The sequence below is a fragment of the Cupressus sempervirens genome, chromosome 1 (assembly GCF_028749045.1).
Source record: "Cupressus sempervirens isolate cs-2001-9-10 chromosome 1, ASM2874904v1, whole genome shotgun sequence".
In the NCBI taxonomy this organism is placed as follows: domain Eukaryota; kingdom Viridiplantae; phylum Streptophyta; class Pinopsida; order Cupressales; family Cupressaceae; genus Cupressus; species Cupressus sempervirens.
The window spans coordinates 127,426,690-127,442,388 of record NC_143118.1 but is presented as its reverse complement, the minus strand read 5'-3'; the positions used below and the strand labels follow the sequence as shown (position 1 = coordinate 127,442,388).

Below are 15,699 nucleotides of genomic sequence, written 5' to 3'. Positions count from 1 at the left end.
TTCCTCCACAGTTAAACCCAAAGCTTGCAACCCCATTTGCAAAACCTTCACCAAGTGTTGTGCCTTATGAACCATTCATTAGAAAGCCCCTTAAGCTCATCAATTGATAAGTAGGACATGATTTCCACAGCTAGTCAAATTGTGATGTGAATATCAGGATTTAACTGTGTGATTTTGAGTCAAACTCGATGACCCATGTTTCATGAGTAGTGATTCAACATGAATCCATCTCTCATGAGAATAAATGAAACACTTAGCACTCATTGGATCTAGGTGATGCTCACAGGGGTGAAGCACCGGGACTTCCCGGGAGGTCACCCATCCCGGTACTACTCCAGCCTGAGCGCGCTTAACTACGGAGTTTCCTCCACAGTTAAACCCAAAGCTTGCAACCCCATTTGCAAAACCTTCACCAAGTGTTGTGCCTTATGAACCATTCATTAGAAAGCCCCTTAAGCTCATCAATTGATAAGTAGGACATGATTTCCACAGCTAGTCAAATTGTGATGTGAATATCAGGATTTAACTGTGTGATTTTGAGTCAAACTCGATGACCCATGTTTCATGAGTAGTGATTCAACATGAATCCATCTCTCATGAGAATAAATGAAACACTTAGCACTCATTGGATCTAGGTGATGCTCACAGGGGTGAAGCACCGGGACTTCCCGGGAGGTCACCCATCCCAGTACTACTCCAGCCTGAGCGCGCTTAACTACGGAGTTTCCTCCACAGTTAAACCCAAAGCTTGCAACCCCATTTGCAAAACCTTCACCAAGTGTTGTGCCTTATGAACCATTCATTAGAAAGCCCCTTAAGCTCATCAATTGATAAGTAGGACATGATTTCCACAGCTAGTCAAATTGTGATGTGAATATCAGGATTTAACTGTGTGATTTTGAGTCAAACTCGATGACCCATGTTTCATGAGTAGTGATTCAACATGAATCCATCTCTCATGAGAATAAATGAAACACTTAGCACTCATTGGATCTAGGTGATGCTCACAGGGGTGAAGCACCGGGACTTCCCGGGAGGTCACCCATCCCGGTACTACTCCAGCCTGAGCGCGCTTAACTACGGAGTTTCCTCCACAGTTAAACCCAAAGCTTGCAACCCCATTTGCAAAACCTTCACCAAGTGTTGTGCCTTATGAACCATTCATTAGAAAGCCCCTTAAGCTCATCAATTGATAAGTAGGACATGATTTCCACAGCTAGTCAAATTGTGATGTGAATATCAGGATTTAACTGTGTGATTTTGAGTCAAACTCGATGACCCATGTTTCATGAGTAGTGATTCAACATGAATCCATCTCTCATGAGAATAAATGAAACACTTAGCACTCATTGGATCTAGGTGATGCTCACAGGGGTGAAGCACCGGGACTTCCCGGGAGGTCACCCATCCCAGTACTACTCCAGCCTGAGCGCGCTTAACTACGGAGTTTCCTCCACAGTTAAACCCAAAGCTTGCAACCCCATTTGCAAAACCTTCACCAAGTGTTGTGCCTTATGAACCATTCATTAGAAAGCCCCTTAAGCTCATCAATTGATAAGTAGGACATGATTTCCACAGCTAGTCAAATTGTGATGTGAATATCAGGATTTAACTATGTGATTTTGAGTCAAACTCGATGACCCATGTTTCATGAGTAGTGATTCAACATGAATCCATCTCTCATGAGAATAAATGAAACACTTAGCACTCATTGGATCTAGGTGATGCTCACAGGGGTGAAGCACCGGGACTTCCCGGGAGGTCACCCATCCCGGTACTACTCCAGCCTGAGCGCGCTTAACTACGGAGTTTCCTCCACAGTTAAACCCAAAGCTTGCAACCCCATTTGCAAAACCTTCACCAAGTGTTGTGCCTTATGAACCATTCATTAGAAAGCCCCTTAAGCTCATCAATTGATAAGTAGGACATGATTTCCACAGCTAGTCAAATTGTGATGTGAATATCAGGATTTAACTGTGTGATTTTGAGTCAAACTCGATGACCCATGTTTCATGAGTAGTGATTCAACATGAATCCATCTCTCATGAGAATAAATGAAACACTTAGCACTCATTGGATCTAGGTGATGCTCACAGGGGTGAAGCACCGGGACTTCCCGGGAGGTCACCCATCCCAGTACTACTCCAGCCTGAGCGCGCTTAACTACGGAGTTTCCTCCACAGTTAAACCCAAAGCTTGCAACCCCATTTGCAAAACCTTCACCAAGTGTTGTGCCTTATGAACCATTCATTAGAAAGCCCCTTAAGCTCATCAATTGATAAGTAGGACATGATTTCCACAGCTAGTCAAATTGTGATGTGAATATCAGGATTTAACTGTGTGATTTTGAGTCAAACTCGATGACCCATGTTTCATGAGTAGTGATTCAACATGAATCCATCTCTCATGAGAATAAATGAAACACTTAGCACTCATTGGATCTAGGTGATGCTCACAGGGGTGAAGCACCGGGACTTCCCGGGAGGTCACCCATCCCAGTACTACTCCAGCCTGAGCGCGCTTAACTACGGAGTTTCCTCCACAGTTAAACCCAAAGCTTGCAACCCCATTTGCAAAACCTTCACCAAGTGTTGTGCCTTATGAACCATTCATTAGAAAGCCCCTTAAGCTCATCAATTGATAAGTAGGACATGATTTCCACAGCTAGTCAAATTGTGATGTGAATATCAGGATTTAACTGTGTGATTTTGAGTCAAACTCGATGACCCATGTTTCATGAGTAGTGATTCAACATGAATCCATCTCTCATGAGAATAAATGAAACACTTAGCACTCATTGGATCTAGGTGATGCTCACAGGGGTGAAGCACCGGGACTTCCCGGGAGGTCACCCATCCCAGTACTACTCCAGCCTGAGCGCGCTTAACTACGGAGTTTCCTCCACAGTTAAGCTTTGGGTTTAACTGTGGAGGAAACTCCGTAGTTAAGCGCGCTCAGGCTGGAGTAGTACTGGGATGGGTGACCTCCCGGGAAGTCCCGGTGCTTCACCCCTGTGAGCATCACCTAGATCCAATGAGTGCTAAGTGTTTCATTTATTCTCATGAGAGATGGATTCATGTTGAATCACTACTCATGAAACATGGGTCATCGAGTTTGACTCAAAATCACACAGTTAAATGCTGATATTCACATCACAATTTGACTAGCTGTGGAAATCATGTCCTACTTATCAATTGATGAGCTTAAGGGGCTTTCTAATGAATGGTTCATAAGGCACAACACTTGGTGAAGGTTTTGCAAATGGGGTTGCAAGCTTTGGGTTTAACTGTGGAGGAAACTCCGTAGTTAAGCGCGCTCAGGCTGGAGTAGTACTGGGATGGGTGACCTCCCGGGAAGTCCCGGTGCTTCACCCCTGTGAGCATCACCTAGATCCAATGAGTGCTAAGTGTTTCATTTATTCTCATGAGAGATGGATTCATGTTGAATCACTACTCATGAAACATGGGTCATCGAGTTTGACTCAAAATCACACAGTTAAATCCTGATATTCACATCACAATTTGACTAGCTGTGGAAATCATGTCCTACTTATCAATTGATGAGCTTAAGGGGCTTTCTAATGAATGGTTCATAAGGCACAACACTTGGTGAAGGTTTTGCAAATGGGGTTGCAAGCTTTGGGTTTAACTGTGGAGGAAACTCCGTAGTTAAGCGCGCTCAGGCTGGAGTAGTACTGGGATGGGTGACCTCCCGGGAAGTCCCGGTGCTTCACCCCTGTGAGCATCACCTAGATCCAATGAGTGCTAAGTGTTTCATTTATTCTCATGAGAGATGGATTCATGTTGAATCACTACTCATGAAACATGGGTCATCGAGTTTGACTCAAAATCACACAGTTAAATCCTGATATTCACATCACAATTTGACTAGCTGTGGAAATCATGTCCTACTTATCAATTGATGAGCTTAAGGGGCTTTCTAATGAATGGTTCATAAGGCACAACACTTGGTGAAGGTTTTGCAAATGGGGTTGCAAGCTTTGGGTTTAACTGTGGAGGAAACTCCGTAGTTAAGCGCGCTCAGGCTGGAGTAGTACTGGGATGGGTGACCTCCCGGGAAGTCCCGGTGCTTCACCCCTGTGAGCATCACCTAGATCCAATGAGTGCTAAGTGTTTCATTTATTCTCATGAGAGATGGATTCATGTTGAATCACTACTCATGAAACATGGGTCATCGAGTTTGACTCAAAATCACACAGTTAAATCCTGATATTCACATCACAATTTGACTAGCTGTGGAAATCATGTCCTACTTATCAATTGATGAGCTTAAGGGGCTTTCTAATGAATGGTTCATAAGGCACAACACTTGGTGAAGGTTTTGCAAATGGGGTTGCAAGCTTTGGGTTTAACTGTGGAGGAAACTCCGTAGTTAAGCGCGCTCAGGCTGGAGTAGTACTGGGATGGGTGACCTCCCGGGAAGTCCCGGTGCTTCACCCCTGTGAGCATCACCTAGATCCAATGAGTGCTAAGTGTTTCATTTATTCTCATGAGAGATGGATTCATGTTGAATCACTACTCATGAAACATGGGTCATCGAGTTTGACTCAAAATCACACAGTTAAATCCTGATATTCACATCACAATTTGACTAGCTGTGGAAATCATGTCCTACTTATCAATATTTATATGTAACAAAACATAATATTAAGTTATTAAATATCATTCTTAAATTAAGATACTCTCCTTATAAATTCTCATCTATGTAATATCTATATAAGAAAATTAAGTAATACATTATATGTACTTATATATAAGACAACTATATAAGAACGAACAAATGCAATCATACCTTTTAGTTACCTTAAGCATGGTTTGTAACCCGATGTATCCCAATTAAATACATTACCTTGAACCTCATCGGAAAGTCCTGAAGTGATGCCTCTTCTAGAGTATATTTGGTTGCATACTAATCATGACCTACAGTTTCCGTCATTGATTTATGATATAGTCAACCCGTATTTTGTTAGTGCCATGGTGGCAGTGGCATTACCGTGTCACCAATTATTAGGTCGTATCCCTTTGACCATGCATTGTTTGGCTTCACTAGCCTTCATAGAGAATTGTCACACCCTCATTGTCTGCGTATATGTTTGTTGAAATTATCACTGTGTTTATAACTATATCAACACATACAAGTGTATCCTTATTTGATTCCTGACCATTCTCTTTGATCAATATCATGAAAATATAATCTGCAATGTGATTGATGTGCTCAGTCTTCCTTGTAGACCTTGTCAACGATTTTTGTATGGTACACGTCCCCTGCCGGGATGACCCTTATAACTGTGTATTTTCTCCACCGTGTCAGATTGTATTGGCATGCCATTTCTTTATGGTCACATCATTAGATACAAAAATTCTGGTGGTATTTACTGTAGTCTGCGACTTACTATATATATATATATATATATATATATATATATATATATATATATATATATATATATACACACACACACATATATATTGCTGTGGTGAACCAGCTATCAAGAAAATAAAAATAAATAAATATATATATATATATATATATGCTACCCCTATTACTTTATGACCGTGCACACTGAAACTAGATTGAAGACTGCAATTTAGAGAGGATGTGATCGCTGCTGAGAGTACTTGAGATGCCTTTTAATACTTTAAAAATGGAAATTAGTACAGTGTCCTGCCTATGTTGTAGAGACTTGTGTGCTGATTTTTAGAGGTAGCATCAAGCGAAAATGCCAGTTGAGCATACAGGAGTCCGCATGAACAAGACACCATTCAATCTTGTTCAACTTATGCCTAAACGTGGTGTACCTGTCCCAATTAATCTTTACTTAAGGAGTATAAGAATGACAGGGCACATCCCACTGTCCATCACAATAGATGGAGTCTTGAGCAGAGCTCTATGCCTGCCTAGCTGCTCAAAAATCAAAACGAGCATCAATTTTTTATGAGAACCTGTTCCATGTTGGGTTTTATTGCACGTTGTGATGAATATCTTTAATATCACACCGTGAATACATGACATTCCTTGTTCAGATGGCTCAGACTATTGATGAGATAACCACTGCCATGCTAGTCAATATCTTGGACTTCCCTCTAATCACCGCCAGTTAATATTATTCCTGTGACCTTTTCATGTCTGGAGTTAATGTGGTTGGGAATACTCAGGTATAGTAGATCAACCCTGAGATCAACATGGACATTATTTGTTCTGAAATTTCTTATCCCAAGACTTCGAATCTGCTCTGATACCATGTTAATATTATATGGATTGTGTTCTGCAAATGTACTAGCATTGCCATTGTTATTGGTGTTTTCCAAATGCAGATTTGACGACTCATAAATATGAGAGGAGACGTGTCTCATGAAGAGACTAGTGTATGGGTAAATTATCATTAGTTAATATATTAATAATATAAATAACCAATTATATATATTATATACATATAAGAATATTTATCTAAATGATGATTTACCATCAACAATATATCTCATGATTGAATTAATCCAACTGAAGCTACAAAGTTAACACAAACTACCTGTACATCTTTGTCAATCCAAATGAGACTTCCTAATTGGATAACATTGATTAGGAATGTACATATTATTAGAAAAATCCTCAAGGTTGCTTTTGTTCATGATAGGGCTTCTGATTTTAAATAACTTTTAAAAGGTTCATTATGCTGAAAAGGATCTGGTTTGGCTTGTTATTCATAACACATATGCATTTGACATTATGCAACTTGAGTTTTGTACATAATATTGAAATGTGTAGCTATGTTTAAAATCTTCCCTTTGATATAGAAAAAATATTTCCACCCTTACAAATTGAACATTGCCAAGAAATTGTTTTGTCTTAAATCATATTTAATGGGGAATAGCTACAAGGAAGGAATATTAATTGTTTGGAAATGCAGATCAAACTTACCTGTGTTCAATTAGCGCAAAAGTACATGAAGCGAGTGATATCAGAATTGGATGCCTTAGCAACTGTTCCAGAAAAGGAGCCAATTAGAGAGTTTCTTCTTTTGCAAGGAGTTCGTTTTGCTTTTCGTGTACATCAGGTGAGGAATTACACTATTTGGGTTAATGATTACACTGATCATTTAAAAACTAAATACATCAGACTAAAATATATACATTACCTGCATGATCATGAACAATCATGAAACAATCTTCTTAAAAAATAAAAACACCGTTTCTAGAGGCTATTTCAGCCTTAAGGAAGTTAAAGTTTGATTTCCCTTGACTCAATTTGATAGGTCCTACAGATCATTTTGGCCAGAAGAATGTTAGATGTGGTCTCAGGTTGTCTTGTATGCATATTTTGTTCAATTATTATGTCCTTAGACAGTTATATAATTTTTAGAAACTTTGGAATAATCACAAATTGGGTACAGTTTGCTGGAGGTTTTGATGCACCAAGTATGGAGGCCTTTGAGGATCTTAGAAGGCGGGCTCAAGAACAAGTTAAAGATGCAAGCTAGAAGCCAGCTATAAAGAGTATCCTGGGATCAGCATTCACGGGATCTGTAATATTTTCTTTATAAAAACATCCACTTGTTTATTAGCTGCATTTTCATTTACAAGAATAAATGAAGTCAAATCTGCATTAATGGACGAGGATGGAGAAACCCAATTCTAATGTACAATAAAATATGTAAAGCTGATTGGATTGACAGAAATCAATCGATCCTTGTATTTTACTTTTGTAAATCATTTTGGTCTGATCCTTAATCTGCACAATACCGTGGTGCTTGATGTTTGGTATTTCAGTTCTAGATGTACTGTACACAAAGACATGATTTAGCAAGGACTGCACGTGGGTCTGATGGTATATTTACACCTTGTAGAAGCACAAGGGTCTTGCAATCCATGACTACTCATGGGAGGGTATTAGTCATTTTACAATGTCTAAGATCATTCTAATTTCTTTGTATTGGCCAAGGAATCATAGAATGGATCCAATCCATCAAGAGGTTATTCAATCCATATGTAGACTAACCTTTTGATTGAAGGAGATGAATTTAAAGTGTTGTATAATGTTTTGAAGATATGAAAATAGCGAACTAATGTGGTTTTGAATGTATGAAAATAGCAGTTGGGTAATTAAAAGGGAAGCTATGATTATTATAATGTTTTTTAAACGGAAAGTAGAAAATGGTTATTTCTACATTTTTTATACACAAGCCTTTGATGCAATATTGGATAACATATAGAGTGTACGAATGTGCAATATGGCAGACAACAAGAAAAGGGAGTCAAGTAATGCATAAATGCAGAGGAAAGTTTGTTTTCTTAAGTCTGCTCTAGAATGTGAGCAAATGTAGCTGGATTTTGGTAGGCAAAAAATCTATTCAACAACTACTTTGTTATTTGCAGTTGATATGCTAAAATACTGTACAGTGGTAAATATCCTTGTGAATAGGCTTAGTGTGATTTTTTTTCATAATCCTCTGCTCTTTTTGAGGTAGTCATTGACACTCACACCCAAAAGTCATACCAGGAAAACTTTGGTTCTTAATAACCTATTATGCTACTCTTTTGAGTATTTACAACAAATTTGCCTGGTTGATCGTTGCACAGCACAGTTTCAAGCACTTGAAAAGTCTTACCACTTTTATTTATATCACCTACCAGTTAACAACAAAGGTCCAACAGAGTGTTTAATAGGGTTGGTTAGCGTGCAGGCCATTGGACCAGCATTCCCTGTCCATTTGCAGTTGGAATGCTATAATCTTGATTAGTGGGAAACTTCTGGTGAATAGGCTTAACATGGTTACTTTTCAGATCACTCTGCTCTTCTTGAAGCAGTTGGCAGCCCTCACACCTGTAAGTCATACCAGGAAAACCTTGGTTCTTAAACATCTTTTTATGCAATGAACTTTTCTCCTTTTTCTCTCCTCTTCTTTGCAATTTCTTGATTCTTGGTAACTACTCAACCCCACATCACCTCTTCACTACTTGGTCTTGGACCCTTGGTTGCTATTCACTCATTTTTTCTTCTGTCTCACTATCCTGATGATGGATAATAGAGTATATAATCCGAAAAGTTGATTCAAAAAGATAAGCCCAGTTGACGTGGACCATGGAAACTTAATATATCTGTATGAGCTTTAATGTCATTAAGATAAGAGACCACTGGTAATTTCAGTAATTGAGAGAATCTGAATGCAAGGTCCCAGAATTCCGAAGTTCTTTTTATTGATGTGAATGCATGGAAAATGCACCGATCTTCGAAGTTGCTCAATTATCACGCAATTCTAAAATTCTAGTTACTAGTGTGAATAAAAGGAAAGAACTTGAGAGGTGTTCTAATCATCAAGGTTGCTCAATTATTGTGAGATTCTATTTTTGCCTTTTATTATTTATAGTGCATCTGTTTCTAATAATATAAGATAATATACATTATTTTAAAAAAGGTTAGTGAGATTGAGGTCACCCTTCAGGAGTTATACAGTGCCTAGAAATCAAAATACACTCAGACAGAAATTGGAATACGAAATACAGGCATAAGGGTCCATTTGGTTCGTGGAATTGTACAAATCAAGATTTCTACAAATCTCGATTTAGCAAAATCAAGGTTTTGTGAATCTTGACTCCTATTTTTGGTTATTAACTTGAACCGTTTGTTCCACTCGGAAGATGTGTGGGAAGATACATTTTTATCTGTTTGGTTATTCAAATTGGAATTGGAACTTGAACAAACCAAGATATGTTACTAATGCAAAGCAGAGCACACACATTTCATGAAGAGGAACGAAAGCCTTTACAATTATCTTGCTAATGACTGATATTATTCTTCACCCTGTCTATACAAGTCTTCTTTGTTTTTGTGGTTGATCTAGTTGTTCTGCATTGATGCATTCTACTTATATCAATAAAAAAACAATCACATGACAAAACATCAGAAATTTTAAAGCAACAAAACTATAAATTACAATTTAGACTATCTAATCAAATACGACCTCTTCTCCCACGTCAAGCCCTGCAACTTCATCAACAGAAACTTCTCTTGCCAACAAGTTTTTGTCCTTTGAAGCAGATCTGTTATGTGATTTGGCTACCATAAACTTGGCTTCACATATTTCATTGCATGGCTATGTCTGTGTCTATATGCATGGGACTAAAGAGAATGCTCCTTCCTTTGTTTTATGTTTCTATCCTACTCTTTGCCATAACTGTGTGTGCTATGGAGTATGGCAGTCCTTGTGGGTCTGTGAACTGCGGTTTCAATGAAATTTGCTGATTCTCAGGTAATTCCAGTAAAGCAGTTGTCCTCCGGGATTTCACTGTGGACAATGGTAACGTATCAAAGGGATGCCATTAGAACACATTCCCTTATCAGAGTTGCAAGGGAAGTGGTGCAGAAATGTATACGATTGAGCATGTAGTTTTTTTATGGAAATGATTGTGGACAATTAAACTTCACAGATGCAGCTTCTTGTAAGCAGGCATGCCTTGAAGATTGCTTTTGCACAGTGGTTGTCTATGTCAATCACAGCGATGGAAAATATGCATGATGGAGCAAAATATTCTGAATAATCAAATGCCTGTGTTGCTGATTTTGGGCTCTCGAGAATGACCACAGAAGGGGAATTACACCCGACGACAAGAATTGCTGGTACCCATGATTACCCAGTGAAAACGCAGAGCAAAGAAAACAGTAAAGAATATTTTAGGTAAACAAAGCAATATATTTTTGCTCGTGGACACCAGAAAAAAAGAACATTTTCATTTTCATCTACACCCCAAAAAGTGTAACCCAGTTTTAAATCTCAATTCCTGGTCCGGAGAGTGTAACCTACTCTTGAGGCAAAATTAGAAGCTGGGTATTCTAATTCCATTTTGCCAATTTCGAAACAATTGCAAAAAATTTCAAATCTGGATTACGAAAAAGCCAATTCCTGTCATCTTCCATGAACCAAACAGGTCCAATGGAATCAATATGTACATGTGCCCCCTCGACAATAACCCAAGGTAGGTGGAGCGAAAAGTTGGGTTGGGTGGGAGGTGAAGTTTAGGGCCCATAGTTGTTCAGTGTTTGATGTTGGGTTGGGTGGGAGATGAAGGTTAGGGCCCATAGTTGTTCAGTGTTTGATGTTCACCTTAGCTCCAGATAGATATGCTAATGCTTGCTATGTTGGGGTAGGTTACTGGGAGAAACTACTTGCCCCATGTCGAGAATTCTCATTCCTTGGAAACCCTATTTTTCTATAAAGGCTATTATTTCGATTTATACAATCCCAATGTAGATAGAGAAAGTTCCATAGCATAGCCTAAATGCAAGGATAGGGTTCATTGGGATACATTAGTGACCATAGACTATCTTCCCTTAACTCTCAGAGTCCCATCCCTTCAACTATCTTCCTAAGGGCTCATTTGGTTGTAGGCACAAGAATGGAGAATAGGAATGCATATTAGAATAAGAATGACTATTCCAATAACAACTATTTTTGTGGAATGGGTATAAGCTCGTTTTAGAGACAAAATTGGAATATGTATTCCTATTTCCTATTCCAATTGACGAACCAAATGGAAAATAGAAAACGTATTCCAAATTTTCTATTCATATTCCAACAACTAAACGGGCCCTAACAAAAGAATTTCAAGTTGTATTAACTAATGTGAGTATAAGCAAAAATTGGAGAAATATTGACATGTTGAGTTTGTGCAATTATCATGAGATTCTATTTTAATTTATTGCACTAAACCAACAATGGGCCACTTAGAATTTTGTTGCTATTAAGCCTATGATTTCACTAGAAGAGTCCTCACCACTAATATGAAAAGACAATATGATGTATCCACTTTTGTAGCCTTTATATTTTGAATGTGTTTTCAAAGCAATTGTGAAATATGCTAAGCAAGTCAATTATTAATATGAATCTTGCATTTAAAAAATTCAAATTGCAAGCAAAAGGTATTGTTACAATGCATAAGCTACACATATATCAAAATATAAACCAATTAATCTGTAAGGATTAAATATCATTGGCCTTTTACTTTAAGAATTTGTTTTTGATTATTGTAAAAATAGGTTTTGAAGGGTTTCGAAATCCTTTACTGCCAGCTTTCAAAAGATAAAGCTTTAAGTTCACCATCAAAAAACATCGTTGGAAGACCAGTAGACCAATAAGAGATCGACAAAACACTAGCACAACAAAAAAAAACTTATGAACAAGAGAGAAGACAAGAGACACACAACATGATAGAGCAAGGCAAGATCTTTGAGGGTCATTGCGACATCTTCTAGAGTGCTCATTTTCTGAATTGCAAATTTTAGGATATCCTTTGGGATAGTAGCAACTTTCTTGTTCAGGCTTGCTCGGGTTCTTTTGCTTGACCCTTCAATTTGTCCGACAACCTCCTTAGTATTATGATCAAAATCAACAATGGTCTTACCCCGATAAGCGCCTTCTAGCCTGGCAACAAGAGCTTTTAGATTATCCATTGAGACCTTATTACTCTCATTGCTATGTTGGAGAATTGATGCAGGAGCATCGTGGGGAAGTTGGCAATCCAACATGCTTGAGTTGCTTTGATCTTGGAGTTGGAGGACTCAGTTGTGGGACGATTGATGCTCAGTCACTGTTGAGCAGTTCATGCTTGTAGTGTTGGCCGAGGGACTCTGTCTCTGAAGGAGCTCATTGTAAATTGTTTCTCAACTATGCCTGGCCTGCTTAGCCCCTGAATGAACTCGATCATTGAAGGTACTCAACACTTGAAGGAGCTCCATAGTGCTTGGCTGTAGGTTTTGCTGACGCTCGACAATGTAGTTTGTTGAATGGTGTTTTGGTGATTGGATCATCCGACTTGGTGCATTTAATGCATGTCGCGTGTGATCACGATGTGGATCGATATGGAGATGTGTGTGGACTAATTGGGCCTTGGATCTTTATCCTAAGTGCATTTAATGAGTGTTGTAAGCTGATTAAGGCATTTTGTAATTAATATCGGTTGCAGGTAGACTAGAGCTCAAATATGTATTTAATGTAAGGGTTTATTTAAATTGTAACTTGCTAGGCTGACTTGTAGCTTAGTTGGGTATAAGTAGAGGTTCTTGTGGAGCCTTGAATCATTATCATCTAGCTTGGAGACTATAGAGTAGCAGAGAGGAGTGAAGTGGTGAGCAGAGCTAGTAGCTGCAACTAGGGAAACAAGAGGGTTGCTTGGTGGCTTGCGAACACAAGTTTAGATCTTGCTGGAGGTTTCTACCAGAGTGTTGTTGTGGTACAAATATGGACTAGATGGGGTTTTGTGTTGGATCTTGCAAAACTATTACATGCTTTGTATTTGATCATAATCGTGAAGACCTTACAACCTAACACATTGCATGTAATCAATTGATTAATGAATAAAGAGTTGTGTTTGGTATCAAATCTTGTATCTTGTGTTGTGTTTTCATAGTGTGGTTAATTGTTGGGGGCTAGGACATCTCCTTTGGGGATTCTCTTTCCTTGTACTGCAACAAGTGGTATCAGAGCTGAAGGTTGACCTTGTGGAGCTGAAGGTTGATTTGGGTGGTGATTTGTTGATTTGAGTTTACGAAGATCTTCGAAGATGCCTCCAAGAATATTGGACCCTAGGGCGATTGAAGACCTCTCTGATTTGTGGAAGCAAGGATCTCAGAGAAGATTAAAACAGATTTCAGATCTAAAATGAAATTGACGAGGAATGATACCATGAGGGCTATAGTTGGTGTACCTCAGCATGTGGATACTAAAGGTGGTTATGAAGAAGCACCTAAAGATTTTGAGGTTCCTGGATCTAGTGGTGAAGACAAAACTAATTGCATGGAGAGACCGATGGAAGATAGGGATGGCTAGTTGGGTAGCTCTAGATCTCAGTTGAAGTTGAAGTGCAAGATTGATGTTTCTAATTTCTTAGGTGCTTTGAATTTTGAAGACATGATTGATTGGATTGGTGAATTGGAAGACTACTTTGAGTTAGAGGATATTGGAGATCCACTTAGAGTGAGTTTGGCATAAACTAAGTTGAAAGGACATGCCGCTCTTTGGTGGAAAGAATTACAAAGAGATAGAGAAGAAGAAGGTGAAATGAAGATCACTAGGTGGAGATTAATGGCGAAAAAATTGAAGACTAAGTTCATTCTTGTTGATATGAACTCGAGTTGTTTAAGACATTGCATAATCTAAAACAAAAGGATATGACTGTGAAGGATTATATTGAGGAGTTGTACAAGTTGACTATTCAGTCTAGGCATAGAAAACTCTCTAAAGAAAAGGTGGCTCAGTATATTAATGGTTTAAGATTCAATATTAAGGATTAGGTTGGTATGTTGAAGATTGATTTGGTTGAGGATGCTTATCAGTATGGTCTGAAGGAAGAAGAAAATTTGAAGAGAAGACATCAGGTAATTCTCGAGGGAAGGATAAATAGACGACTGAAGATGAACCAAAACCTGTTGAGACGAGGAAGAGGACGAGTAAGATTTTCTTTAAAGGTAATTGTTTTCATTGTGATGAAGGACAAAGAGCTTATGAATGTTCACAAAGGTTGGTGATAAGAGAACTACTGTGGTCAATGAAGCTAATCACTCGGTCAATGAACTTGAGCAGGAAGGAGAGAACTTGTTGGCTTGACAAGTATTGTTTGGTAAACGAGTATTGGAACCTTGCCAAAGGAGTAACTTGTTTAGGGCTCGTTGTAAGTTTGTTGGTAAAATCTACAATGCAATTGTGGATGGTGGTAGTATTGACAACCTTGTTGTTGAGGAGATGGTTCAAAAACTTGGTTTGAAGAGAATGAGACATCTCTGTCCTTATAGGATTGGTTGGTTACAAGATGAACATGCTTTGGAAGTGAGGGAGCCATGTCTTGTTGATTTCTAGATTGGGAAGGATCAAGTGTTGTGTAGTATTATGGACATGGGTAGTTGTCACATATTACTTGATAGACCTTGGCAATATGATTGCAGGGCTGTGCATGATTATGTCAAGAATGTATTTACAGTTGAGAAGGGTGGCATGAAGTTTCCACTGATTCCTTTGCAAAATTAAGAACTTAGTAGAAGGAACCTGAGCTTTGGGAGTCGTGTTGAAATGAAGGATTTTGAGAGTGTTAGAGATCAGTGTGGAAAAAAAACTTGTGCCACACCGAGAAAGGATGTGCATAAGCAAAGCAACCATGTGACTGTTGCTGGAAAGGATTGGCAAAAGTGGAATAAAGAGAAGAATGTGCAAGTTGATAACTTGGTGGACATGTATGTGAAGAACCATTTTGGGATTTATGTTTTGAATCCCACAAGTTCTTATAGCCTCTAAGAACATCTTTTCGCACTTGGGGTATCTGATGCAGGCACATCCTAGGGAAGTTGGCAATCTTGCATGTTGGAGGTGTTTTGACCTTGGGGTTGGAGGATTCCATCATAGGAGGGTTGCTGCTTGGTTGCTATTGAGTAGGTCTTGCTTTTAGTGTTGGCTGAGGGGCTCGGTCTTTGAAGGAGCTCAACCTAAACTGTTGCTTGACTATGCTTGGTGTGCTTGGTCCCTGAAGGAACTTGGTCATTGAAGGTACTCGACACCTGAATGTACTTGACACTTGGAGCTTGACAGTGCTTGGTTGGAGGTTTTGTTGACGCTCGACAATGTAGTTTGCTGAGTGGTGTTTTGTGGATTAGATTAGTCGACTTGTTGCATTTAATGCACATAGCATGTGATTGTGATGT

General features: G+C 38.9%; 1 protein-coding gene across 4 annotated transcripts in view; it reads left to right on the top strand.

The window, feature by feature from the left end:
• Nucleotides 1-8,103, top strand: part of LOC149576491 (protein CHUP1, chloroplastic-like) — a 40,323-nt gene extending 32,220 nt beyond the window's left edge. For all 4 annotated transcript variants that reach the window (XM_089817393.1, XM_089817406.1, XM_089817399.1 and 1 more), the window contains exons 9-10: nucleotides 6,926-7,072; nucleotides 7,409-8,103. In XM_089817393.1, coding sequence (XP_089673519.1) covers nucleotides 6,926-7,072; nucleotides 7,409-7,495 — 234 coding nt within the window. In that variant the 3' untranslated portion in view covers nucleotides 7,496-8,103. The remainder of the gene's footprint in view (nucleotides 1-6,925; nucleotides 7,073-7,408) is intronic.
• The last annotated feature ends 7,596 nt before the right edge of the window (nucleotides 8,104-15,699 follow it).